The sequence below is a fragment of the Trichoderma virens genome (assembly GCF_000170995.1).
Source record: "Trichoderma virens Gv29-8 chromosome Unknown TRIVIscaffold_3, whole genome shotgun sequence".
Classification (NCBI taxonomy): domain Eukaryota; kingdom Fungi; phylum Ascomycota; class Sordariomycetes; order Hypocreales; family Hypocreaceae; genus Trichoderma; species Trichoderma virens.
In genome coordinates, this window is record NW_014013746.1 from 1120435 (window position 1) to 1148362 (window position 27928).

General features: G+C 52.1%; 8 protein-coding genes across 8 annotated transcripts; 3 read left to right on the plus strand and 5 right to left on the minus strand.

Moving 5' to 3' along the window:
- Positions 1 to 9: 9 nt before the first annotated feature.
- TRIVIDRAFT_54874 (uncharacterized protein) lies at positions 10 to 1350 on the minus strand (the record flags this gene model as incomplete). The annotated part of the gene is made up of 4 exons (XM_014104143.1): positions 10 to 202; positions 288 to 695; positions 781 to 880; positions 1053 to 1350. The coding sequence occupies 4 exons, from the start codon at positions 1348 to 1350 to the stop codon at positions 10 to 12; spliced, it is 999 nt and encodes a 332-aa protein (XP_013959618.1).
- Positions 1351 to 1695: 345 nt separating this feature from the next.
- On the minus strand, positions 1696 to 3274 carry TRIVIDRAFT_167644 (uncharacterized protein; the record flags this gene model as incomplete). The annotated part of the gene is made up of 2 exons (XM_014104144.1): positions 1696 to 3152; positions 3211 to 3274. The coding sequence occupies 2 exons, from the start codon at positions 3251 to 3253 to the stop codon at positions 1978 to 1980; spliced, it is 1218 nt and encodes a 405-aa protein (XP_013959619.1).
- A 1135-nt stretch (positions 3275 to 4409) lies between these two features.
- TRIVIDRAFT_32365 (uncharacterized protein) lies at positions 4410 to 6070 on the plus strand (the record flags this gene model as incomplete). Its single annotated transcript, XM_014104145.1, has 2 exons — positions 4410 to 4811; positions 4877 to 6070. 2 exons carry the CDS (start codon positions 4410 to 4412, stop codon positions 6068 to 6070), a joined length of 1596 nt encoding a protein of 531 aa, XP_013959620.1.
- Positions 6071 to 7029: 959 nt separating this feature from the next.
- Positions 7030 to 9198, minus strand: TRIVIDRAFT_123788 (uncharacterized protein; the record flags this gene model as incomplete). The annotated part of the gene is made up of 2 exons (XM_014104146.2): positions 7030 to 8352; positions 8407 to 9198. Coding segments are annotated over 2 exons (2115 nt in total), but the record flags the coding sequence as incomplete, so codon positions are not given.
- A 4505-nt stretch (positions 9199 to 13703) lies between these two features.
- TRIVIDRAFT_208242 (uncharacterized protein) lies at positions 13704 to 16137 on the minus strand (the record flags this gene model as incomplete). Its single annotated transcript, XM_014104147.1, has 4 exons — positions 13704 to 13759; positions 14300 to 15161; positions 15218 to 15819; positions 15882 to 16137. The coding sequence occupies 4 exons, from the start codon at positions 16135 to 16137 to the stop codon at positions 13704 to 13706; spliced, it is 1776 nt and encodes a 591-aa protein (XP_013959622.1).
- A 1467-nt stretch (positions 16138 to 17604) lies between these two features.
- On the plus strand, positions 17605 to 18099 carry TRIVIDRAFT_54879 (uncharacterized protein; the record flags this gene model as incomplete). The annotated part of the gene is made up of 1 exon (XM_014104148.1): positions 17605 to 18099. One exon carries the CDS (start codon positions 17605 to 17607, stop codon positions 18097 to 18099), a length of 495 nt encoding a protein of 164 aa, XP_013959623.1.
- A 4724-nt stretch (positions 18100 to 22823) lies between these two features.
- On the plus strand, positions 22824 to 24092 carry TRIVIDRAFT_91753 (uncharacterized protein; the record flags this gene model as incomplete). Its single annotated transcript, XM_014104149.1, has 2 exons — positions 22824 to 23078; positions 23138 to 24092. One exon carries the CDS (start codon positions 23218 to 23220, stop codon positions 23755 to 23757), a length of 540 nt encoding a protein of 179 aa, XP_013959624.1.
- Positions 24093 to 25318: 1226 nt separating this feature from the next.
- Positions 25319 to 27747, minus strand: TRIVIDRAFT_198383 (uncharacterized protein; the record flags this gene model as incomplete). Its single annotated transcript, XM_014104150.1, has 5 exons — positions 25319 to 25417; positions 25877 to 25903; positions 26014 to 26764; positions 26861 to 27530; positions 27642 to 27747. The coding sequence occupies 5 exons, from the start codon at positions 27745 to 27747 to the stop codon at positions 25319 to 25321; spliced, it is 1653 nt and encodes a 550-aa protein (XP_013959625.1).
- Between the last annotated feature and the right edge of the window lie 181 nt (positions 27748 to 27928).

The following is a 27928-nucleotide window of genomic DNA, read 5'->3' on the forward strand; positions in this document are numbered from 1 at the left end:
ATCCAAAGATTAACCCGCTCTCCACGCCTTGACGTTTCCATCCTCTCCAGTCGTAAACACAACCTGCTCATCGTCGAAGAAGCAGAAGGACCGCACAATCTCGCTGCCGTGAGCCCCCGGCAGGACGACCTTGTTGGCGAGATCCAGCGCCCACGAGCCATCCGCCGCCTTGGCCAGGAAGATGAGCTCAAAGTTTTCCTTGCTGTTGGGGTGGTTAGAGTTTTGTAAGCATGAGTGTTTTAGATTTTACATAAAAGGGGATGGGAGGGAGGGAGGGGAATACATACTCTTGTGCTCCTGCGCCCAGAATCGCGCCGCTGCCATCCACCTTTGTCGTCACGTTGGCCACATACTGACACCCAAGCACTTTCCTCAAGTCCCCAAAGTCCTGCGCGGCATCGCCCGTCTCCTTCTCGTCGGCGACGTCGTACAGCGCAAAGGCCTCGTCGTGGGACAGCGCGAAGAGCTCCGTGTTGTTGAGAAAGGCGGCGTCGTGGATGGAGGCGTTGTGGTTGAGCGTCTGGACGGTGAGCTCGTCCTCGTCCTGGATGGTGGTGTCGTGGACGCTGACGAGGCCGTCGGTCGAGCCCGAGACGAGCAGCGCGGGCTGGGACGGGTGGAAGGCGAGGGAGGTGACGTCGTCGCTGTGGACTTCGGAGTAGGTTGCTTTTGGGGATGGGTTGGAGCGGACGTCCCTGAGAGCGGGGGAAAGGAAGAAGAGAGGCTTGTGTTAGAGGGGATGAGAGTTGGTGAGAGGTTGAGATGGGGCGTTTGTCTTACCAGAGGTGTATTGTAGCTGCGTGGTTCTCCAGCTCGGTGCCCACGGCGATTGTCTGTGTGTTTGCGCTGCAAGCCATGGACAGGATGGATGCTTGGCCGGCTGCCTCGTCATGGTGGTTAGCACAAGATTGTTTCTTTCCTTTTTCCCTTCATTCCATTCATCCTCATTCCTTGTCTCTCAGCCTCAGCTCCATCTTCATCCTCGCCTCTCATCCCTCATCCCTCAATCCTCACACTCATCAGCCTCGTCCTTCCTCTCAAGAAAAACTCACCCGTAAACTGCGCAACCCGCGCCCCCTGCCTCAAATCCCACACGCCCACCGATCCATTCTCCCCAGCCGTGCAAACCACCGACGTCGCCGCGTCAAACACCCGCAGCGTCGTCACATTGCCATGGTCCGTCCTCAGCCTCGCCACTGGCCCCGTCCCGAGTCGCCCCGGGTTGAAGAGCGACAGCGTCTGGTCCGAGGCCACCGTGGCGAGCCCCGACGCCGTGCGGTGGGCCTCGAGCACGTAGACGTCTTCTGGGCCGGAGAAGTGGTGCTGGTCGATGTTGGTGAGGGTGTACATTGTTTGTGTGTATAAGACGGATGAGATGATGATTTTGTTTTTGTGGTGTCTCGGGTTTAGGATGAAAGAAAAACTCGGGGGTTTTCCGCCAGTATCAGCAAGGCCCTCAATCGTTTATAGCCTCTAAATCCAGATATATATTTTAATACTTTATATCATTAAAATTTCTTACCAAAGACAAAGCTTCAACATGCTGCTCTACAAACTCTCTTTTTTTTTTCTTACTTCCATGTACCTTGGTAGCTGCGCTAAGCTTGCAGCCTCGTTAAATAAATATTCTTCACCAAGATACTAACAGCACGCACATACAGCTTCACCACAACTCTAAGAGACGTGAATTATATTCTTCGCAATTATTATCATAGACATCTTCCGCTAAGCTTATCGTACACACGCAAGTTTTAGTCTAACTAGGGATTTCAAATCGTCGTCCAACAAGAATAGGAGTGTCGCCAGACCCAGCTCAGAAAAAGCAAAATGCCACAGGGACGGGCCGTCTCACAGCTCGTCCCTTTTATCAAACTCCGTATAAAGCAAAAAACGCCAAAATGTTGAAGATTCCGCTTCAAAGCCAAAGCCAAAGCCAAAACCCAATTATTTTTATTTCATCTCGCCCCATCTTCTTCTTTAGTCCTCTCTGGAAAAGCCTTCGTTTCTAGAGCGCTCATTGACGCTTCGGAATGCTCGCTTGCCGACTTCGTAACTACTGATCATGATGGCGCAGGCCGGCGCTACCTTGAGGGTTCGTGGGATCCAACCTCGCCACAGACCAGGGAATCCCTCCGTCTTGAAGATGTGCCACAGTAACCGCATCATGTTCTGTTCTTCAGGCGCCAGTGCACCTCCAGCACCGCGGCGCGATGAGTCGTGGAAGACCTGTGTGCGCGTCTTGCCCACATCAAACGGCATGGTCAGTATCGATGCGAGAGCACCAGATATAGCTCCGGCAGTAAAACTGTCGAGGAAGGTCTCGGTGTGATTCTCCCGGCTCTGTGATCGACGCCGTGCTGTCGTACGGTTGAGTCCATCAATTGTGTCACGGGCCAACGGCCTGCCTTGGCGTTCTTCCCGAATATCCGATATTCTAGATCGGATCGACTCATATCCCCACCAGTATAGACCGGAAAACGGGACATCTCGCCACAGAGTTAGCGTCAGCCCTCGCCAAAGTGAAGTGTAGCCATGGGTGGCAACCATGGTCCGGATTCCATTGAAAGTCTCAACCAGGTGGTTTGTCGTCGAGGCGCCAGAGGCAGCCTGCATACGAGTGCGGATGAGCTCAACAGGACTGACAGATGTCGCCGCAAGAAGTCGAGCGACAGATCCGGCAACAAGAGGCGCGTAATCCGTCGAGAAGCCAGAAAATGGACTCAGGGGGTTAAACCTCAGCCAATCGTATCCGGTGAAGTAGATGATGTTGGCGGGAATCGTCATGACGAGGGTGGGTGAGAGGCCTCTCCATAGCGTTGTGAATCCTTCGTTGCGGGCAATCTTGCGCAGCCCATCAATCGTCGAGTGATATGTCTTCTTCTGGACCTCTTGCACCGCACAGTCGGCGGCGGCGGCGCTGCTTCCACTTGGTGCCGTGATGCCTTCGATTCTCGGAACAGCAAGGCAGTAGTCTATCGCGCTGCCTCCTGCGAAGAAGACTTCGCGGCAGCAAGCCGTGACACCAAGTTCAGCCGATTGCACGGGGGTTAGGCTGGTGGTTGTTCGCATAAGCCTGGAGAAATCGACAGTCGGCGCGGGAATGGTGGTTGATTGCGACTGTAGCCTCACACGGACGACATCTAACGGAGTCACTGCAAAGACAATGAGATTAGCACATGTTCTAATTGGTGCATCAGAAGGATTGCTCACCCAGCAGCGACGTCAACAAGCTTCCCGACATGGCCGACACCATCTTCTGGCCGGCCGTGATGTCGGGAATGGCATCGCTTCCATCACCTCCAGGCATGACGACCTGGTTCCCGTCTAACCTGTCGTAGTTTTGGCTGTTTGAGCTGTGGACAGCAGACGTAGAAAAGGATCCCATGCCGGCCGTCGGTGGCCGGGGACGTGAGCGAGGAGCCGAGCCCTCGGCTTGTTACGAATTGAGCGACCTAGCAATATCTCGGAGATGCTCGGACCAGCTCAGAGAGTCGACGGGAGTCGGGCCACGTGCGGAGCGGCAACAGGGGCTTCAGCTGACGATGCGACGAGCGTATGGATATCGGTGTCAATGCAGAGTGAGCGTAATATGAGGATATAAGGAGAGGATGAAGGAGACAAGAACCGCCTGGAATCGAGCAGTCATAGACGGCTGCTAACATATGCTGCTAGGTGGAGGTTGCGACTAGGTGTTTTTAGTGAGGTGAGTTCGGTGCTAGTGCAGCGCATCAAGCGCCCCGGCCCCGTTGAATTTTTTTTTCTTTACGGCATCTTGCTCGCCTCCACGCCGCAGCCGGAGATGAATCTGGGACCGTGAGTAGCCGATGATGTCACCTAGCGCTGTGATTGGCTGTGGGCATCGGTGGCGATTGATAAGCGGCGATAAGATAAGAGTTCCTGCAGACCCGTGTCTCACATGAAATGCAGTCTATGGGCACATCCGCGTTTGTACTTTCTACCTCTAGTCGGCTGTATGGGTACATGTACTATGTCCTAATCCAGTCTTAGTAATCCGATCCCAGGCTATGCCAGATTGTCCAGGCCGATCGAGTCACTCCCGCCAGGGGCGCATTGCCTTGACCGAATGATTGCATGTCTCATCTCATCTCATCTCATCTCACCTCAGGTACTGTACTGTATACACAGTTACTAAAATAAAATACAGCATTGGGACATATTCTCCTTCTCTCCTATCTCATCATCGCTCAATTTATTAATCCCCCTTGTGATAACCGCCATCAATGTCTTTGTAAACTCGAGTCCCGCTAGTACATACCATACTGTACTCGTACATCCAGCATTAGCAATCAACCTCCCGAAGCACGGAAGCCCTGCTCTCTCACTCAAATTCCCCGCGCTCGGCCATATCGGACACCGTTCCTCGTTGAATTGCGACAGCCGCCGCCGCCATGGCCTCACAAGACCGTGAAGCAAGCTCGGAGCTGGAATCGTTCCGCCAGCAATGGATCTCGGACCTGCAGTCGAGAGCCCATGAGGCTGAGGCTTCGTCTTCAACTTCTGCCGCTGCTCCGGCTGCCACTTCACGACCAAGGAAGCACACGGGCCCTTTAAGTCCAACAATCGCCAAGAAGAGCTTGCCAGCCGTTGAAGATGATGAGTACTATCTCCATGGCCCATCTTTTGATGCCATGCCCCCTCCCTCTGCTTCGGGGCATCTGCTTTCAGACACCCCCGGCAAGCACGATGAAAAGCCGCTGGTATCAGCGCTAGATCATTATGAAAAGGCCATGGAAAAGGAGGCACAGGGCAATATGGGAGAGAGTCTGCGGCTTTATAGACAAGCCTACCGAGTAAGACCCAACCAAGATGAATACCTTACTTTGCCGTGCGGATAATGCTAATTGTACTCCTTTAGCTGGATCATCGGGTGGACATGTCGTATCGTGAGAAGCACTTCCCAGCCGGTTTTGCACCCGCCAAGGCTACCGCTTCATCTTCATCCTCAGGAGCAGCAGCAACGGCACCAGCTGCACCAGCAGCAGCACACAAACCTGCGGCCCCCAGCGCTGCCGAAGAGGAGCCCCAGCCGCTGACGTTGGAAGAGCTCATCGCCAGCTTTTCGGGGTTAAAGATCGAGGCAGCGCCCCCCATCATCGAAAACACCCCGCCGCCTCCATGCCCCATAGCCAGCCTGCCGGATGAGCTGCTCGTGCATATCCTCAAAGACGTTGCCGTGGCCGACGTCGGGGACTTTGCCCGTCTAAGTCTTGTGTGCAAGCGATTCGCCTACCTGGTCGCGACGGAGCAGCGCATCTGGAGGCGCGTCTGCCTGGGGACCGAGTTTGGCTTCACCTCCATGCCTCGCCACTGGCAAAAGACGGTCGAATGGGAAGAGCTCGAGGCCCAAGAGGAGGCAGACGAGGACGGCCTCCTCATCAGCATGAGAGAGCTTGAGGAGAGCCGCTTGGCTGATGCCCTCTCTTTCACGGCCTCCCTCCACGATACGGATGTTTATTCCTCGTGGAAGAACATGTTTCGCACCCGCCCTCGCATTCGCTTCAACGGCTGCTACATCAGCACCGTCAACTATATCCGCACCGGCCAGGCGACAAACCAGGCCGTCTGGGGCGGAGACCCTTACCTCATCGTCACCTACTACCGCTACCTGCGCTTCTTCCGCGACGGCACCGTCATCAGCCTCCTCACAACAGCCTCCCCCGCCGATGTCGTGCACCATCTCACCCCAGAGCTGCTTAAACTGCATCGCGAGGCTCCCCATGCCCACCTCCCCTCCGCAATGATGCATCAAGCCCTCAAGGGCCGCTGGCGGCAGTCCTCTGCGCTGGACTATCCGGATAACACGGACCCAAAGGAGCAGGAATCAGACTTGTACGTCGAGACGGAGGGTGTGGGAGCAAAGTACATGTACCGCATGGACTTGTCGCTGAGAAGCGCGGGCAAGGGCACCAGGAACAACAAGATCATTTGGAGGAGCTTCTGCAGCTACAACAAGCTGACGGATGACTGGGCCGAGTTCCAGCTCAAAAACGACAAGCCCTTCTTCTTCAGCCGAGTGAAGAGCTACGGAGTGGGAGAATCGGTCGTCTAATGGATTCTCCAAAGGGTGGACACCATTTTCCTCCACATCAATGACCTTACGAAATACGCCCTCATTTTTTGGATATTATGATTTGAATTTATGAAAGCCCTCAATGTTGAAAGTTCCGCATAATAGTTAGACATAGTGAAAGCACATAGATGTACATCGAAGACTTGACGAGGGACAAGAAATATCACAGCGTTTTACATGTTTATTGCAACTGCTTAGATAAAAAAACAGAAGAGCCTTAAACAAACACCTCATCAGACTCCCATTAGATTCGTAATAATTTTTTCCACGTACAAAAAATGTAAGTGCCGCCTGCTTCCCCCTAGACTGTAAAAGATGCCATATGTGCCGCGCTAGAGTTTGGTATACAAAGAGAAACAAAGCGCAAAAAAATGAAAATTTAGGAAAAAATGAGGTCCGTCGCCATGATATGATGATATTCAATGCCCAAAATGACGCACCGAAAAAAAAAAATTGGAAAATGGAGGAGAGGCATATACAAAAAGATAGACAAGCAGTGAAAGATAGGAAATCGCTTTATCGCTGATACGTGAACAGTACCACATCTCGAAATGAGAGACATGTGTCAGTAAGATGTAATAGAAAAGGGTATGCTAGATAAGCCTGTGTGAGATCGTGTGTATAGAGGTTGGAGGAGAGTTCTTCCTCTTCGGTAAGTAATTAATTGAGTCCAAGGAAAGCTCCACTCGTTGCATATTGCATTGAATGAGATATGCTTCTCCGTAGTAGCTTGGCTCGACTGTCTGATTCAGATGATAAAGGTGGTATTGTGTATAGTTGCTGCCCTAGTCCGGCCTTGTAGCTGTTGCGACTTCAGCCTAGTTGTCGCTTTTCTTTGTCTCCCTCTTCCTTCTCGCCAGATGTAAATCGAAATCCACTATTCCCTGGACCGACAAACCGTGCAAATGCGTTACTCAAAGAAAATCACTCCAAGTATTTTACCGCAGCCTCTTTCCGTCCAAAAACTTTGGTGGGTCAGCGTTGTAGTAGCTCTGCTCATACTGCATGGCCTTGCGCGCCTCATAGGCTGCTCGTTCTTCTTCGTCCATGCTGAAAGCCTTCTTGAGCCACCCAAAAGCGCTCTTCTTCTTCTTAAGCTGCTTGTCCACGGTTTTGGTCGTCCGTACACTCTGCGCCGTCCCGTCATCGTAACTTATTGATTGAACATTGCTCAACGTGCTCATACCGGCGTTGGACGGTTTGTTGCGTAGATGGCGCGGCGGTACCAAACTAGGTCCGCCCTGAATGTACATTGATTGGCCGTGTCCGACGGCGGTATGTGGTCTCTGCTGAAGTGGTGAATGTGGCGACGCGTGAACAGGGTGATATCGTTGTCGATCCGAACGCGGTGATGGCATGACATTGAGCTGCGGAGGAGACATTTCCAGATTGCTGGAGCTACCAGATGGATGGCGGCCATGGCGTTCCGCATCAGACTCATACGCTGAATCAAATTGATGAGATCTCATGGTCTGAGGCGTGGTGGTGCCAGGCGAGTGAGCATACATCTCCATGCCTTTCAGAGATCTTGGTGGAATATGAATGTCCCCAGGCGGCATCATTTTTAAGGAAACGCGATCACGGAGAGAAGTCCTTCTCTGCACGATATCGCTGTCTCGCCATGTCATGGACTTGGTGTCTGCAGGAGTAAACGGTGCAGACTGGAGTGATTGTAGCGTCGACTGAGATCCTGAACGAGCGTTGTGGCCGGGTTCGTCTTTGATCAGTGGTGAGGGCAACGGCGCAGGGGGCTGCGGTGTATAGGTTCGAGGCTGAAGGAGGAATACCGCCTCCTCCCCATGATCGCTATGACCTGTCTCGGTCTCTGGCTCGCTCTCCTCGGTTTCCGCAACTGAGTCATGGCGCAAGTGAATCTGCATGGATTGCGGGCTGGTGACACCAAAAGTATTCGCCGTAGATTGCGGCGTGTATTGGGGACTATCAAAGGTAGGAGTAGCCGTGGTCGTTGCTGATTGTGGGCTGTTGAGGCCGAAAGTGTTCGAAGTATGCCGAGTTGAACGGAATGGTGGAAGCAGCGGTAGGCCACCTGGCAAAGGAAAATCAATGGTACTAGTATCATCCGCGTCAACTATAGAGCTGGGAGGCCTTTTATCTGAAGAGCCGCTTCGAACAGTATCTTGAGCAATGGATCTTGAGGGTGCATGATGCGGTGCAGTGTTTGCAGTGTTGAGCTCGAGCTTCGGTGGTGGAACATCCAGGGGTTTGGGCATAGGGGGTGCAGAGAATGGAGTGATGCTCGCCTAGACTTTGAATCAGTTATCGAGACCAACAAACATTAACAAGGGACAACTTACCCATGTCCGCCGGCTGGCCTCACCAGCTTTCTTTTCCATCTCGGATATAATATTCATCAGGCGAATAATGAGGCTATTGATGTCATGGGTACTATCGCTGATTTTCTCAAACGCAATGAGCCATCCTTCCGCATTGCCGCTCATGGCATCAAAGATGTCGGTGATATCTGGCTGATCCCCGCGCCAGGTGCCTTCGGATTGTTCGTTCAACCAGTTGATGAAGATGTTGCTGGTCTGCAGCCCGGCTTCAATATCATCGTCCCACTGCTTCATGGCCACATTGGTCCTGGCCAGGATGTGCTCAATCTTCTCGTTACCCTCCAGTATCTCTGTCCGAAACTTGCGGTCTTCGAGCAGCTGCTCGAACACTGTGACGTTGGACATGGGAAGCATCAAATGGTCAATGCGCCTCTTTAGATCCATCTCTACCTGCTCGAGATCCTCGATTGTGACTTCGAGAAACTCGTCAACCTCGTCAATGTGGCCCTGGAGGATAGTGACCACTTGTGTATTATTATTAGCCATGCCATTGAGCATCAAATATACGCCAAAAGAAATCTGAGCAATGAGCTTGGCCAATTCGTGCTGAGACTGTCCTGGCCGGAGCCTCCATGTGGCATCAAAGGCGGGCTCGTCTATGCCTTGAGCAAGCACAGCTTCTCTACGGCCCTGGGCATCCAGCGCCCTCAGTTTGGGTTTCTCAACCGCCGTGCCACTCATCACCTCGTGTAGCGATTCGGCAAAGGCATCCTGCAGGGCGGGGATGGGGTGAACCGGAATACTTGGGGGTGGTGGCGTCGAATTGGAATCGTGGTCGGACTCGTTGTCGTCCACATCCCCTTGACCGTCATCGTCGGATTCGGAGTCTCCCGCATGTTGGTCGCTTTCAGAATACCGCGCAGAGCTTAAGGTCATATTCGAAGGGGGCTCTTTGGCTTGGGGGGTATCTGGAGACAGCGGAGACGACAAGATCTCAACCTCGGGGAGCAGGACAATACGAAGCCCTCCATCGTCGAAGTCGAGAGGCGGCAAATGAGTAGTCGATGTCATGGCGGTGCAGATTCTGATTTATACGGACAAAGAAGAGGGCCAGGTTAAGCTATACCAGGGTTTTGCACAGCGCTTTAGGAATCGAGGAGCCTAGTTGCGTGCTTGGTATCTGGCAGAAGTCGAGATAGCTTTATGGAGGCTAGCAATGGCGATGATGATGATGTGTCTCGAAAGTTGAGGGCGCTATCTACACCGTCGAGAGCTTCGTTTAGATCGAACCAACAGCCATAATACCTCCATCCAAAGACAACAAGAAACGATGGCGGGGTTGGAGCTCGAGAAGTCGAAAGCTCAAAGTTGGTGCTCGACTCCGATATGATGAAGTAATTATGAGCCAAGAGCGGGACAGAGGTGAGCAAGTCAGCACCTAGACTGCCTGGCCAGCTGGTGCTAGGAAAAGTTAAAGGCGGCAAAGGCAAGTTGGACAGAAAGAGGCCGGCTAGCCAACCAGCCAAGGTTGGTGATGGTTTATGGAGGAGATTCGAGCGCGACCAGAGGGCGAGAAACGAAACGTACTAATGTTATTGCTGCCCACTCGGCCAGGTGTTTCTCGTCTGTGGCAGCTCGAGCCCAGACCACCTCCAAAGCGTCCCCGTTCGCCTGTTAGCGCAGGTCTGGCCGCTCACTAACGGCGTCTCGACTGCTAAATTGGGAACAAGGTGATGGGAGCCCGCCATCAGATCCCCTGGCTCTAGTGCCGCGGGCAGGGAAGAGCCAATGGCGAGGGTCAAGCTGTTTCGCTGCGGCGTCTGTGCCTGTGCCCGTGCCTGTGCCCCGTGTCTGTGCCGATGCCTGTACGTCTAAAGCTTCGATACCGGCCGACGATGGACTCCTGAAGTGGCCAGTGCTGCAGCTTGAGTCTTGAACTTGGGCTTGGGAGACGCGGCTCGCATGGATGGCCAACCTCATCAGGGGGGGCTCGACAACGGCCAGATGGGGCTCGACAGATTTGATGGCTCAATCTCAGCAGCGCCACTGCACGCGTACCTGAGATGGTAGCAGTGCTAGTCGCATTATGGAGCGCAGTAGCAGCAGGCGAGTAAGATTTGCTTGGATGCACGTAACGGACAAGCAAGCAAGCAAGCAGTTCCTGGGCACGGAATGATTTTTTTTTTTTTTTTCTAGGTTCAAGGTTGTTATTTTTTTGTCTGGCGGAAGCAGACCGGCCAGCCAAGGCGGTGTACATACGTGTCCCGTCCTTCGTCGAATTCTGCACCGGTGGCTTGCCGAGACATGGACGGGAAATAAAAAAATAAAAAAAAAATGAGAAAAAGAATGCAAGGGCTGGTGTTTAGCACTCGTCAGCAGATGCAAGGGAAAAAGCAGCTAAATACAACAAGTCGCAGCGCGCCTTATCAATTGGCATTGAGTTGAGCAGCAGAAACGGCTTGGTGGCACAGCATCAAGATACGACGACTATCGCTACCATCTTTGCCAGGATGCGACTTTCTTTTTCCTCCGCTACAGAGCCAAGACATCCATCAATCGGCTCGATACCAGCAGGCACGCAAGACACGGCCCAGTGGGTACGTCGGTTCGTCCAAGAGGCGATGATCAGCAGCAAAGCCGATCTCTGCAGTTGAGACAATGCCGATCTCGAAAGCCCACCCATATGAGCGTGTATATGAACGTATATACACGGCAAAGGCGATGCGCGTGGCTGCAGAGACACCTCGAGCTGCTTGCCTGTCCTACCTGGTGCCTTCCTAGATCCGATTCCACGCGTGCTTGTGCTCTGCTCCGTGTTGCGGCGGCTCATCAGGCACAGCTGCATTTGGATCCTCTCCAGTCTTTCGCCCCAGCTGTGGGTTACAGGCACAGGCGAGTGGATGGCACCATCGACAAAGCCATTTTTAGCAGCCACCTCTCATGCTAGTCGTCGGCTGCTAAGGAGAAGTGCAAATTTGATATCAATAGCCTCCATCTCCGATCGTCCCTGGGACACGGAGCCTAGCTAGTCGAGGACCCGGATATTACGAGGCCCGGCACGGTAAACCACCACCAGCTCCTCGTTTATACGAGCCAAGCGGCCCAGAACGGCCATAATATTCGGCACGCACGTACATACCTACCTATGTTTGTACACTTTTTTTCTATTCATCTACTTGCCAACTGGGCATCTCTCTTTCCTCGCGCATACATACGCAGGCAAGACGCGTAACTATGCGACTAGCCATCCTTATCATCCGCTGTCAAAAACCGGAGGAGCCCGATGTTGGTGGTCAGCTTTGCATGCAGCTACACGCTGCTGGCCAGTCGCAGCATTGCAAGCAGCCAACCTCACCGACGCCGTGCCTCTGTGTGCAATTTCAGCGCCTCTTTTATTGGCCCTACTAATTTACTAATCTGCCAAACCTGTTCCAAGTGGTTCATGTCTTTAGCCGCATCATGTGCCGGGGTGCCGTGGGCTCTTCATTTCAGCGGCCTTGGCTGCTCCGTACTTTGCCAGCTAACCCTTCACAGGCGATTCTTGTTTTGCCTACCCTCCTCCCTTTTTTTTGGGTTCCTTTTTTATTTTAATCAAGAGCCATTCATTCCCTCCATGCATCAAAGCCTCGGAGATTGATACAAAGCTTGTTTCCCCTGCTTGTCAATTGCCAGATATTTCCAGGGGCTTCGGAGCGCCGCCTCACAACATTAGCGCGAGAGTGTCTCGGTTTTTGCTTGCGGATGCGCGACTGCAGCTACTTTTTCTGTGTGTTTCTCCGTCATTTATCAAAATCATGTTTCTCATGCTATTCTTCTTGGCATGCATCTATGTTAACAGAGAGCGATGCATTCTTCCGTCCCTTCCATTAGCGTCGTCTAGAGAGGCTGTGCCCGTACCTCCTAGCATTGATAGCCTTTACCACTCTAATTTCGCAGAGTGGGCTTCTTTACGCGATGGGGTTTTTTCTTACCACAGAAAATCGACCCATCCAGTGGGCTAGCAAATAACTAGGTGCCATAAGTCTGAGACTATCAAGGCCTGCTATTGCAGACTACGAGTACGAGTACTCGTACGAGTGCCGGTGTCTGCATGAGCTCATCTCATCAGCGCGACACAAGCAGCTCTCATGCACTCCCGACTCCCGGCATCACGGCGCCATCTACCGGCAAATGTTCCCAAAAGCTGTAGCCCCGTTGCTCCCCCATCTTCACCTCCCCACTATCAAAGTGATCAACAAGATCGGTGGCCCAGAAGTGGATGGCCTGCATGTTGCCGCTGTGATCATCGCACAAGGGGAAAAGCCTGGGTGGCGTCAGTGCTTCCAAGTCCACTTCCAGGCTTACTAAATCCAGCAAGTTAGGAAATGATCAGTTATGTTACCAAAGCATGTGAGTTGCCTTCAAAGATTGTCTATCTGACTTACACGAGTTACATTTGTAGATACCGGGTATTGAATGGGGAGAATACATGCCTAAACGCACTTGGCTTCATATTGCACATTTCATTTCCGTTTATTTGTCTTCATTGCGGGCGCTTCTCTACGTTCTGCAGCACTAATCAAATATCAGTTCCATTAAGTGCAGAGACACTCCTGTGTGACATTCGGCTTGATGTAACAACCCTTGCAGCATCCCCAAGACCGGCATTTGGCGGCGTACTACCTCTTTACATATATCTCTGCGTCAATCTCACAGTCCCTCATTTGGTCACAAGTACGGAGTAGGCAAGCCTAGACTACAAAGGAAAGTTGATAGGCCTTGTCTAAGGGGGCGGCCATGTTGACATTTGACACTGATTGATGGCATAAGCAAGATTATGGAATGTCCCATGGAGAAATTAGCACGTGTTTGCCGACATTGGAAATGGGGCTCCTGTCATAGCCCATCCGAGCCCGGTAAATATCCAAGAGCAACCAGCGACTACAGACAGTATCGCGACGCCATGTTGGGAGGTAGAAGAAGCACCTTTTATCTACCTGATTCTTTAAGTATCTGCTACTACTTGTGTCTCCTACTATCGCTACAGCCTACTAATGTTTTTTCCGCTATTAATACTACATAACTCTCCCCGCATGTCTGCGAATATCACCACTCTCCACTTGTATCTGGCCGCTTTTACCAATAAATTTCAACACTGGGTAGCATCATGCAAAGTCGGACCATCTTTTCCCATCTCCCCAGATTATCCCGTAGTTGCTCCGTCTTCTTGATTCAAGGTTACACCTGTCACGGCTTTGCTTCCTTGGGCTCAGACTCTTTTGGGAAGGTGTCATATTCACATCGGTTTAATATGAGCAAGTGTACTAAGAGGTTATGCTCTAGCTCCCATTCATCTTAGCCCCCGTAATGCCGTTGAAAGTTGTACGCCACAGATCTGCATTGAACAATGCTGTTCAGTACTCTATTCAATGGACCCGTCTTGATGTATGACGGTGGTTGCTTTTTCTTCTTTCTAATTAGTCTCCAGTTTAGAAGGAAACATGGTTTGGATATAATACCATCAGACGACAACCCCATCTAATCAGGCCGCCTTCAATGACCTAAACTGAAAATATGTGAAAACATATCATAACAGAGGCCAGCTCATCTAGATGTAGACTTCTACCTAATATCGGTGCGACATGTGACCCGATCTAACTACATGTACCCAACCCAAGAAAACCCTTCCCTTTCCCTTCTAATTGAGCGAAAAAAAATAGCCGCTTAACCTCTAATGTTACACACTCTTCTATCGACATCCACTCTAACATCTCATAGAGATACCCTTTCGTTTCTCCGACTCGCGAATCTCAAACATGACCTGAATACCGACGAATAAACAAGATGACGCGGTGAGAATAAACAAGACTCCTAAACATTGTCCGCGCGTTAGTAGAATGCTCGACAGTCAGTGAGGCTGACGGTTTCAACGTACCTGACCAATCATGCAGAATGCTGCTGAGGATGCTCTGTAATCCATCAAGACCAACTGCAAAGCCAACCAAATTGGCCGAAATCATCATGAGCACATTGGCCACTGCGCCAACACAGCAGAGCATGCGATACTCCGTGGGCCGGTTCTCCCACTTCTTCTTCGGGAAAAAGTAGGCAGCAGTCCACTCCGGCACCATGAAAATAACAATAAGCCAGCCCCAGATGAGCAGGCGGAGTTTGATGTCGTGCCAAAGGGCGACAAATGTGAAAACCATAAGGAACGTGAGGATGGATCTGACTGTAGACCGCCAGTTGCGAAACGAGGAGCCGCCGAGAGGGACGTAAATGTACCGGATGAGCCAGCGGTTATACGACCGATGCCAGGCGCGCCAGAAGAGCTGCGTGCTGTAGTTGTTGCTCACGCATCGAACCATGTTCTCAGGCGGGTCAATGCCATCCACCAAGGCCCAGAGGCGGAACATGCGCCAAGGAAGCAGTAGCTTCAGCCAGATGATGTGGAGGTTGAAGAAGGATAGTAGACTGAGCTGGGCAGCAGTGTAGTCGCTCCACACAGGAGCCGCCTTGCTGATTGCGCCAACGTAGTCGTAGTGTAGTACAAGCTCCATGGAGAGGAGGACAAGCAGGAATCGAATGCCGTACCGAATAGTGCGGGGCCATTCAATGCTCGCGGCACGATACTTGGACTGGGAAATATAGTCGTTGAAAGTCAAGATCGGACCGGCAATATACAGCGGCGCGTACAACGCGTAGGCCAAGTAGTTGCGAAACGAGAAATCTCTAATATCGGCAGGAATCGAAATTCGGTCGCGCTCGGAAAGATTGGCGGGATCCAATCCCTTCTTCTTGGGTGTATTAGACGCAACATGACAATTGAAAGCGGGTGTGGCTGCAAGCTTACCTCTAGAGAGTTGACATTGCGCTTGTCGATGCTCCAGTAGTAGTCCAAGTTGAAGCTGATGAGCCGCAGAATGGTAATGTTGAAAAGAATGTCCCAGCGTTTGAGGATTCCCCCCCATCTATCCAACCAATAGCCCCAATGCGCCAGCGGTCCCCATGGAGGGCCAACCCAATTGGCTAAAAGCTGGAGTCTGTATCCCATGGTGAGTTCATTGGCGAACAATGTGCTAATATTGAAAATCCATGTTGCTGCGGGGACGTATTGTCGGGGCAGCTTGGTCGCAATTTGATAATTGATGCCGAGGATAGCGAGAATCTTGAAGGACGATATGCCGTGAAGAATGACAATGAAGATGATGGCAAAAATAAAGTCAAATGCGGTACGTTGATCCAGTCTTGTCGAGCCTCTGCTGCCTCGCGCGGAGGGCTTATACACAGATTCCCACCCCTTTCGTAGCAATGGGTGGAATATCAAAAGGCCCGTCATGACAGGGAAGTTGCCTCGAAACGTATTGTACTGCGCATCGGAGTTGTCGATTTTTCGCCCTGGAATCCATCCGTCGGAGAGGAACCGTTCGTATTTGGGGTATCTAGGATCAGAAGCTGCGCAATTTGTTAGTATGTTGCGCATCGCATATCCGTGGTTGGAGTCGGGGGTCCCTCACGCTTTGAGACATCATAGGCTATCCAGAACATATACGGGACCACGAAGATGAATACGACATAGTAGAGGAAGAACTCGGGCGTGCGCCATTTCGACGGCGGAGCTGAGCTTCGGGCCTTGGCTGCGGCCTCTCTCTCTATGACTGGGTCGCCGCGAGAATCAATGACTGTCTGGTAAGGGACGGACGTCGAGGATGTAAACCGCGTGTCGAGGGTGTCGAGGTCGTAGACCTTGCGCAGGTAGCGAAGAAGACCCATGGTAGCTGATCTGGGTCCTGGCGAGCTGGCTTCAGCACATGTTGATCCGATTGGGTGGGCGGTTACAATGGCAAGCAAACAAACAGCCTCTGGTCTGCTGGTGAGGCTTTGGCTGGATGCAACAGAAGCGGCAAGCTGTTGTCTCGTGAGGCTCGACAGAAAGAGCGGCTAGGTGGGGCTTAGCATCTCAGCAAGCGAGGCCCCTGAATCCTCGGCCCCACGATTTGCGACCTAGTACTGGTACTTGTGCTGCCGCTAATGCCCTGGGCTCCATAACTTGCTCCGGGTTATTTGCATGTATTGATACCCCATTTTACCATCCATTTGACACTTGAAATCGCTTCACCTACCCTATTGCGCATGCGGCTTCCACGTTGTCATCGTGATAGTTCGACGCGGATTCACAAATTTAGAGTTATATAGTAAAATTGAATGCTCTAAAGGTGATAAATGAAAAGAAAGGGGTCAAAATAGTGATATTGGATAAAGGAGGGCCGTGTAATCGCAGGTAACTAAAAATTGGAATCATGCTAGCAAGGGGATAGCAATGTGACTTCCAACTCGCTGTCTCAGGTAGCTCTAAGCATCAACATCACCGATGACCTGCAACAACACCACTCATGTCATTTACACTATTGCCGGACACTACCGAAAAAAAAAAAAGAGAGAGCCCCCCATGAGCAGAAAAACGCAATCGCCGATGCCGAAGTTTTCGCCCAACAAAACCAAGCAGCGATAACAAGTGCTACACCTGACTACATGCAGCGTGGATTTACGCAACTTCATAGGGTACAGGCAGCCACGGGCAAGGCAAAGAGTCGCAGTTGACCCAGAAATGAAGCACCGTGGATGGCGATGCAGCCAATAGCCCGAGGCTCACGAGGAGGATCCTACAGGCCACGAGGCTGATGCGGCTCTTCGAATAGCCAGTCAAGACGAGCCATGCAAGCAGGCAAGCAGGCGGCAAAGCGGATGCGTTGGCATGTCGTAGAAGTCACGCTTGTACGAGCTTTGGATTGTTTCCCTGGAGTGCTCCTTTGAGAGCAATCATTGGGCCGCGCGGTTTGCTGCATGATGATTCAATATGTTTGCTTTTTTTTTCTCCCCTTGCTCAACTCCCCCTCCCTCCCCCCTGCGAGTCGTCAAACGAGCCATACAAGGGCGAATCGGCTTCTGGCTTCTTAATGGTCCTTGTTGAGCTGGCTAAGCCACCTGCGCTTTCTATGCGGCTCACGGTAGCACCAGTCGAGGCCGTGGTGGAAATTTGAAGGCTGAACAATGTTTGCCTAGGCGCGCCGCCAGACGTGCGACGCCTTCGGGGTTGAGATGACCACGACTCTCTGCAGCTCCCCATCTTTAAAAGGACCATAAAGAGCCTTTGTCGACTGACCTGAAACTCTCATTGATATAAAACAACAATAGTGTTTAGCAACTGTTTCCGAAACACTCGTGTGTCGACACGTTAGCATGTGTGAAGTCAAGCTCTCCATCTGCGTCCACTGCGGGAAAATCTTTGCGGCAAAGATGAAGTACTGCGACCCGGTCAAAGGCAAACTACTGGTCACGGACAGCACGCCATTCGAGATTAACTCGTCGTTCAATTGGTCCCCCATGGAGGGGTGCGGCGGCCTGCGAATCCATCCCACGGCAAACCTCGACGCCTGCAGAAATGACATCTCGAGGCCCGAGGTGCCCTTCGACCGACCAACGGCCGCGAGGCCAAGCACCAGAAGCCCCTACCCGACGCCCATGGCGCTTCAGCGGACGGACTTACGAGAACAGCTTCCACCGATTGCGGGAATGGAAGAGCACCAGGGGGTGGCCATGATGCCGCTGGACTCGGACGTGCAACTGCAACTGCAAATGCAGATTCAGATGCAGACGGAGACGCCGACTGGGGACACACCAACTGTTGGGTCGCCGTCATCTTCGTGGTCAGGGTCGACTGTATCATACTATTGACCTCGCATCATGACACTCTGACGGGCACTCCTCTGGCTTCCTCTTCTATATATCACCAGAGATGTACCCGCTCCCACGGCAGAGAGAGGACATAAGGGCGGGACGGGGAATAGAAGCGGAGATGGTGTTTCCTGAAAGAAGTCATATTGATCAAAAAAGCCTAGTCATATTCCCTCAACATTCCCATATTTCCTTCACAGGCTGGTGTGTGGCTGCAGCCTGACCGGGATACGCAATGCTACCAAGAGAGGATGGGGGGCATGGCATGACTAGCGACGGGACACCGAGGGGAGTGAATCCTAGAGGATGATGACTTTTGGCTACGTGAGGTGTTATTTTGGTGGTGTGTGTTTCTGGGGGTCTTGAGGTGACTGCGGTGCCATCGGGCCAGCTGGCTTTCAGGCTATATGACACAAGTTTTTCTAGGGGGCAAAGGTTTGTCGTTATGGTTCTAATCACATCTTGTTGGCTTCGAGCTGTTGGCTGGTCGCTGTGTTTGCTTTAGCCAGAAACGAAGGGGTGTGCTTGGAAAACTGGCGGGAAGTGTGTGCCCCGTACATGTAACTCGGCAAGGAAGCGCTGGCCTCGGAGTAGTACCGATGTTAAAGGGTTAAAACGGCAAAGATGCCGCGCCTGAAGATTTGCTTCTCTTTTCTTGCAGAGATTGGGGCGTCATATGCTATATCCGTGCAGGTATGAAGTGCCCACAATGATACCTCGTTATCCATATCGGAGAGCACACACCCTTTATTAATCTGTTGTTTTCGGGCCGTGGAAACTCCCCGAGAGTGTGGGATCAAGGAAGCCTGAATGTCTGAACTTGAAACGACTTGTAAATCACGCTCGAGTAGCTGCTGGACAGCGGATTTAAATGATGGCGAATAGGAAGTAAAGGGGCCTTAGAATGGAGACGACATTCACGTTGCACTCTCCATGACCATGACGATGACCACGACGATGCACGTTGGGCCGGTCAATGAGCTCCGGCCAACAATTTGGAGCTGTAAATCGTATATCCGTACATGTTGTCCCTGCACAGCCTTCAAACTCCACGCTCTCCGGCTCCGCGGGATCGCATTCCGGACCTATAAAGTATACAGAGAACGTTCCATGGATGACCACCACGGGATACTACCTTGGCGCTTCTATCAGGCTCAAGCTAGGTACATATCAATACCTAAACCCGTAATCTTCGCCGATTGGTACCTACTTACTGATGGAGCTGTGTACTGTGTACAGATTGTAGGTATGTATACCATTGGCCTTTCACAGTAGGTAAATAGACGCCGTCGAGATGCTCCGCTCGTGCATCATATAGATGTCACCTACATGAGGGCCTGCTGGAGGTCAGCCGTATATCGTACAAGTAGCCTTTGAACCCACAGGGGCAATTGGCGTGGCAAACGTGGATGTGTCGGGAATTTTAAATTGGGAGCCTGGACTCTTTAGAGGGCAATCATGATTCTTAAGGCCGACGGGTCGGCCGCCTCGGGGCCTTTGGTTGCCATGCAATGCCCTGGGCCTAAGTTGAAGCCCTGGCCAGGTTCAGTATGTTTTTGCGCGCTGCACCACGAATCGGCTCAAGTGTTGGGTGATTTGCATTTGCCTTGCCTACCTTAGTTTTCGCTGTACTCGTAGGTGGCTAGCTGGCTGTTGCGAGAGCGGTCCAAGTGGAGAGTCCTGCCAAGATCTTGACGATCCTGGGCCAGGCCCTTGCAATCCCCTTCCATGGCGTTTGACGCCGCTTTGTCTCTTTCTTTCTTTTTTGGTCTTTTAATATTAATGTCCCGGGATTCGGGCGCTGTTGGGCCACCACGAAGGCGTCATTTCCGTTTCGTCGGCCGAGAGTGCGGACCATGTCTGTGGCCATGTGGCTCTTGATTGCCGCGACGGAGACGTTGACCTACATGCTCCGTACGTCCATGGGTGGCATATTATTTATCGGCTGGGGAGGCCACGGTGAACGGAGAGCGACTCTCGCCTAGGGACTGGAGGATGAGACGATGTTACAGAGACCGGGCTGGGGAGCTATCTGCCGGATAGTTTTCTTCGGGCGCAGGCTGCAGAGCCACGTACTTCGCTGGGAGATGTTACGCAGAATGGCGGACGGGTCGATGGCTGCATGCGACTGGGATTGCACAAGATGGACCAAATTCAGCAATTTGAAATAAAATAAATAAATAGAATACGGAGTAATATACTGTAGTAATACTCAGGTGCATGCAATCTCCAACAATGTCGTCGTCGTTCGGCAGCGGCCGCCTGGGGCAAAGTGGACAGCCCTGTAATCGAGTTGAGCCGCTAACCTGAGCTCAAGTCGATTACAGGGAGCAGCAGCGGCAAGGAATGCTGAGTTTCATGATCGGCTGACTAGCCGTTTAGCCAGGGGGGCCTATGTAATATGTATGTATTTATTTATTTGGGCATGGAAGGATCAATAGGGAATGGATGGCTATGTTGGTGTTGCAATATTGAATGGATTTGGCCGTCATCAAATGCCTTCCCTTTGGTGAGCAAGGGTCTGGCGTCGGGGCTGAATGAAGAAATCCATTGTAATAGCACCTACCCTCTACGGAGCACGCATCGTATCTATTTGATTACACGGACCTTGATTTGGTTTAATTGAATGAGCGAATACAGCACAGGACTGGACAGCACAGGATAGGACGGGACATGCAGCGTCATTACGTGACTCGTATCACTTGACATCCATGGCCCATTACGTGAACCTTGCCCTCTGCCTCAGCCAGCCATGATACATACTTGTTGCTTGTTAATTGTCATCGCCATCGGCGTCCGGGTCGGTTTTTGCCCTGGTTGGCCGATGGGCGAGAGGTCAAATGACAGCAAGCAAGACATGAGCGGGAGTACCTGTGATACATGCTGCACTTGGCATACGCACATGTACCTGTGCTCGCTCGGCATCATGACGAGAGATTGCGCGCAAAAAGCATCAATCGCAAGGCACCCCAAAGCAAGGCACCCCAAAGCAAAGCAAAGCGGCCTCCATCCACACGTACTGTACCTACTCGTATATGGATGTTGAGGTGAATGGATGCATCAATGTTTGATGCCCCAGGCATTCATTGGCTTACCTACCCGCATGGCTGCCCGCTCGAGCCAAATCATCATCCATTAACGCATCTCCAGGCACAGGCTCTCGGCGCAACACACTTGAGGTAGGGCTAGCATCGTGCAATTTATTGCTCCGGCCTGCTAAGCCCATCTTGCTCCCTACATGTACATGTGCCCACATGCGGACGGACATGGATGGGCCCAGTTGGGGGCTTCAATTGCCTTGCTTGCTGCCAACGACATCCAGAACCAGCACCAGTACGGTGTCGACGCCTGATGAAATGGCACCAGTCTCCATTCCCGAGCCTGTGCTATCGACGTTCGTGGTGCTAGCACCGCAGTAGCAGCACCATTCGCCCATTGTTGCCAAACCAACAACCCAAACCAGGCCAAACGGCTCAGCAGGGTGGGCTTCCGGCCGGTTGGGGCCTGTGGGCCGCAGCAGAAACGCGACTGGGGTCGATCGTGAGCCTCTGCCTCTCCAGACAGCACAGCGCATGTGAACATGGAGCTAGGCGCAGACCATTACCGCAGGTCGGTCCCGGCGTCTTTTTCGTGTGAGCCGGCAATGCGTTTGCGTTTGGTGGAGCCCACTGTGTCGCCCGCTGCAGTCGCCGACTCGCCCGCTGCCTCAGTGCTACTCCAGCAGCCAATGGCGCTGAAAGCCGCCCGGCCCGCTGTCCGATGGCCGACGCGGCGTTTGCTGTCGCCCGCTCCGACGGACGGCGATAAGGCCAGACGCTTCGTGGATCTCAATCTCGTCCATCTCATACCATGCCGGTCCCTTGTCTGATCTATGGTGCGGCCGATGGCGCGCAAAAATAGCCCTGTGCGTCTCGTAGAGTCGCGCAATAACGGCTCGAGTCTTTCTCACTCTCTCCTTCACCTCGTACATACGTGTTTTGGCTGATCTTGTCTGGTCCCTTGGATGGCCCCTCCGGCACCTGGAAGCCTCCTCCGTCTACCGAATTCGCCTACCTCCAGTAATCTTGTCCTTGGGCCCCCTGGCTAATACTGACAGCTGTCTGGAGCCTGTCTGTTCCATCTCTGGCTCTGAGATTTAACCGTGAATTCAATCTTCCAACGCCCGCCAGTTGCCAATCCTGCATCACTTCACCTCACCTCACCAGCCCTCGAGACACTGAAACTGAGACTTCAATCTCCCAACTCCCACCGGAACGACACCGCTCAACTTGCTCAACGGCTGCCGCCATCCGGAGCGTCTCAAACAGCACAGAGCATTGAGTTGTTGCCCAACGTCGTGTCTCGCACTCCCGGTACAAGTGTTGCAACCAGAAAAAAAATCCGTATACGATACACACGGCATCCCGATTAGCCACCGCCAAGTTGCATGTACGTTGGCCCTCCTTTCCTTGCCGACCCCATCTATCTCAGTCCGGCACCCAACGCTTTCTGTCCTGCCTTTACGTGTCCCCATCATCATTTTCCCTACATCGATCTGTATCAGTCTGTGATGCCAAGGCCCTGTTCACTGCTGCCGTCACATGGGTCCTGCCGCCCACCCTCCACGTAGGTAGGAGTAGATGACGAGCCTTTTAGCCATGAGAGCCTCCATCTCGAATCCCTTGCCACCTATATATCTTGCCTCCTCACCCGTTATCTTTCCACCTGTCAGTCAAAGAGGCATACACAGGGCACTTCCTATTGTTTCATCCTTTGGTGCAGATATCCATCGTCTGGTCCTTTCCAGTGGGGAATGAGCAATTATATGACACATCTCTCATCCTTCACGGTTCATTTTGTCAAACATTGAATCCCTTCACCTGCTTTTCTCTTCTCCTCCCTTCTCTTCCTTGATTACAACCTCGTCACCTTTTCTCCCATTCATCACCAAGAAAAGCACAGATTGCACACACCTCCTACCGTGCTTGTATCATTAATGGGTACGGAGCTGTATACTGGATATGAGGTTTTAAGTTCGGTGATCTGACTTACTTGATAGATTCTAGGGGTTCATACTCACTCTCTTCGCACAGAGAAGCAAAGTCTCGGAGATCTGGCGAACGCTCCCCCGAGTCAACCATGGATCCAGGGTCTTGCCATATGGCCTCGAGGTTTTACGAGATTTTGAAAGAATCAGGACTCCAGAGACAGCTAGAGAACGGCTGGGGACAAGGCCCCGCGGATGATACTGCAGCAGGTTCTGCATCAGTCCCCGATGCTGAGTTAGGCCAAGGAAATGGGTTCAGCCGACCGCAATCTCGACAAAGTCCAAAATCACCGTCCTCTTCAGGGTCCCGCAAGCATCGGGATGGAGGGAGTCACAAAAGTCGCAGGTCCAAAAAATCCAGGAGTGGCCAAGTCAAGGAGGAACACGACGAAGACGAGGAAGAAGATGGTATGGATACAATCCCCGATGTTCAGGGATCAACCAAGCCATACTCTCCAAGCCGTGATTCTCAAGCCACGGAATCGAGCGACGACCGTGGATCATCATCTGGCTATAAATTGAATGGGCAAGGCTATGGCAGTCGTGAATATATGAATGAGCTGGACTCGGAGCTGGACACTCTCAGAAAGCATCTTCTCCAACGCGCCAACGCCCCCAGAACATTTCCTTAGCCAATTACTGGCATCAGAATCTACGACAGACAGCACACACACGTATTCGGGGGAAAGAAAACCCGGCGTCTAAGATACATCGATTGGTCCCGCACACGCATCTATCACGGCAAGCGCTTTGATTTTACGCATACAAGGCGATGCTGAGGCGCTCAGGAGTTATGGATTTGGATTGGATATTCTGCTTGAGGCGATAAAGAAGGAAATGGGGTCTCGTACCATGGGCGCGATATTGAGGCTGACTGCAGGCATATGGATTATGCCATGATCCTTCTGTTTCTCTTCTCCTTCCACCTTGTTCTTTTTTTTTTTGTATTTCTTGAATAGCTACTTATAAAAACAAGCAAAAAGAGCAAAGAGAAAGATGCCACTGTCTTGGTGATAGTGATAGAATACGCAAGCAAACAAGCAAATCAGACAAGGCGACCAAACGCATGATGTTGCTGAATGGGGTTGCCGGCCGGTAGCCACGCGCCAGATCGGCCGCAAGAGCACATCCACCAGTCGGCCGCTCGCTGTTCCCGAGGCAAAGAGGTGTGGCGTACGACCCTCCCTGCAGACGAGAGTTTCGCAGACTATCGGCCGAATGCCTAAAGGCGGGCACGGAAATAGGAAGCATGCACGGAGGAGTGTAGAACAGAATGTACTCTACTTTTTACAGGTACCTAGGTATAGAGGCTATTACTGTACCTGTATGCCGACGACCAGGTGTATGTACGAGTAGTGTGCCAGGGACTCTCACTCGTTCTCAACCCTACTACCTGGGTATTTGCATTTGCCTCTTAATAACACCTAATACATAATATACCTACCTAGGCAGTAGGTACAGAGTAGGTCGTCTAATAATGCCTGTCCTCGTACTGTTGTTGGCCCTGTACTGTCCGATGGGTGGAGGGTGGAGCATGCACTGTTCAGGTTCGGACGCAGATAGTGTGCTGCATGCACTGCGCAGGATCTCGGCAGCGGAGCAATCAGGTCATTGATTCATTGTCTTTGGCCGGGACATGCATGATTACGGCTCGCTTGCATGCAGGCCTAGTTGGGCGAGGCGCTTGGAGAGGAGGAGGCAACAATTATGAGATATACACCTTGAAACTCGCATCTTCTTGTTTCCGAGTTAGTAATATGACAAGGCAAAAAAAGGAAGGATGGTAACGAAAGCAGCACTCAAGTGGGAACGAAACAAGGTTCACCGCAGTGATGGGACCTTGTCTAGCTTATAGACTAATGTACGTCAGTCCATAGCAACTCTTCTACATCCTCTGGGTGGTCTAGTTGGTTCATGGCGTTCGACTGTAATGGGTAACATCTCATCGAAAAGTCGGCGGTTCGATTCCGTCCCCGGAGAACAAATTCTCCCCGGAGAAGAGTTACATTTTTTGGCTTCATTTTTTGCTTCATTGTCTCTTTCCTTCCTTTTCTCTCTTTTTTTTTTTTGGTGTGTGTGCAGGCTCCCTCTTTTTTTTTCTCCCCCCAGTCATATGCTTTCTTCCCTTTTTACTTTTGCAACCACCATTTTCTTCTTTCAACAAAAAATGAACTTTTTTCTCTTCCCCGCCTTCTACTCTTCCCCATCTGATTGCTTCTTGATCCGGTTTATGTCGCCCCATGTCAACTCTTCAGCATCCTCTGGGTGGTCTAGTTGGTTCATGGCGTTCGACTGTAATGGGTACATCTCATCGAAAAGTCGGCGGTTCGATTCCGTCCCCGGAGAACAATTCTCACCGGAGAAGAGTTACATTTTTTTGCTCTTTTTTTGCTACGTTTCGTGACTCTATGTTGTGTCTTGGATGTTAGAGCTTCATGCTTTTGCTTCTGAGAGTTGTGGTATTCATGAAATAGCCCTACCGAAGCACCGCACAGGGAGCGGCATCAACTCAACCACCGAGTATGGCGCAGTATCATTGAGGATATTTATAGGTATGTTGAAGCAACTCCTAGCATATTTATTACGAGTCTATCGCACTTGTCTATAATTACAATTGTGAAACTCATGGTTATAGGCGCAACGTTCCAGGTATCGGCCAATTTTATTTCTGCTCTGAAAATTCAATAATACAAACAGAACAAAGCATTCAACTCTTACACTACGAATCACTCAGTACACGCACCCACTCACCACCTTGATCTCCTCCGTTCTCTGCGTCTACGGCCGTGTTCGCGCACCCGATACTCTGGCTCTCTACGATCCATCCTCTCTTCTATGAAACGTGGTTCTCTCTCCCATGCAAAATCCGGCTCCAGTGGTCGGCGTACCTCTCTCGCTATTTCTTCTATGATCGCAGCTTCTCGGCGCACGTTAGCGCTATGTTGGTCTTGTAGCACCGCTTCCACAATACGAAGCCGTTGTATCGCTTGTTCAAGTTCGTCCGGCATCACATCTACCTGTCGAGGAACCTCCAAGGGCCAATTGTTGAACGGGCGATTGGGAGGATGGTTTGGAGCTGGGTTGTCATGATCGAGCGGACGATCAAGAGGATGGAAATGGGGTAGGAAATGAGGAGGAAGGTCACTAGGGAAAGCACCAGGAATAGGAGGAAATTCCTCTGGGAATAGAGGAAGAGGAGGAAACGGCATAAGATCAACTGGACCTCCGTTAAAGAGGTTTGGACGGACAGCCGGGACGTGATGCCGCAGCTGAGGCCGGCGTGGAGCATTCCTGTGAAGAGGAATCTCCATGTCCTCGGCCGCATTGTGCCTTATTATTGGCTCCGGCTCGCGATCGGGAACTTGGTTCAGGGCTGCTGCCGGAGCAGGTATCCCAATGGGGGCGAAGTCAACCGCTGCCAGGGCAACTTCATCGTCCGGGTCATATCGCAGCTGCGGGATCCGGGTCATGCCTCCAGCGCCACCGGCCAGATGCGCTCTTCCGCCGCGCCTGATGGGTCGACGGCCCGGCCGTTGTCGCACGGGGACACGGAGATGGAAGCCGTTATACTGGGGGCATGAACACTGTTGCTCCCAGTCGAGACCGCAGAGATAGCAGAATTGGGCAGTGCAAACGCATCTACGATATAAAAACAGGCAATTAGCTGAGGCGTTTGGAAGAAGCAAAAAAAAAAAAAAAAAAAAAAAAAAAAAAAAAACCCCAGGGGGTTCTCACGTCATATGGTTGCACCCTTCCTTCAAGGCGATCACGACGCCGCACTCAGGACAGCCAACGAGCCCCTGGTCATCCATCATATCCCATAACGCCTCTTCATCTTCATCCTCTCGACACGGCAAACCTCGGTGCGATCTGCCCCCACAAGCGGCACATGTCGCCTTGTGACATGACGGACATGTTCCCACGGGGGTGGCATCGTCTTCATCCAGGGCAGCAGGCTGGATGGCCCTCGGCTGGATGAAGGATGAGCAGCCCGGGTCGTGGCAGTACAGCCGCTCCCCGGCCGGCACGGCGTACTCAGCTGAGAGCTGGCTGAAGAGGTGAACCAGCGCCGGACGCCCGGCGAGACGAATGGTGGCCTCGTCAAAGGGCCGGCAGCAACCCGGCGGGAAGTCCACCTCCGAGCGGAGGCCGACGCGAATGTTCTCTCGGAGGCAGCGGCCGCAGTAGTGGCAGCCGCACGGGACGGAAACATCGCTTTGGGCGAAACACACAATGCACCCGTCTTGGACTTCGCCTTCTTCGGTGTCGTCTTCCGGCCCTGGGGAGCCTCGTAGCAAGAGTCGTATTTCGTCCCCGGACAGACGGACGGGGCGGCGCAAGTCCTGAACTTGTGGGCTTTGAAGTCGTTCCTCGGCGATTTCGTCGTCGGTCATGATACGCGAGACTATGTACGATTGCTCATCGTCCGGTAGCATGGATATCGCCAGCGAGACTGCGTGGGCGAGCTCGGTCTATGTTATGGATGCCCTGTCTCCGGGGGGTATCACTTCCATACGGTCGACGACGCTGAGCAAGACGGGATGAAGCTGCTCGATTGGCCGTGGCCTTTCAGGGCCAGATTCGGCAGCAGGGAGGAGACGGTTGTTGGGGCGATTCGACATGGCTTTTTGTTTCGTAGTTCTTCTTCGGGATAGTTTGTGTTCTTAGTTCTTCTTGCTGGAAGATTGTAGGCTATCTTTTTTGTTGCTATTGCAGCAGAACAGACAACTCAAGCTCCAAAATAGTGGCCCATGCCGAGCTTTATGTCCAGAGCACAACACTCAATCGTCCCGAATGGTTCTT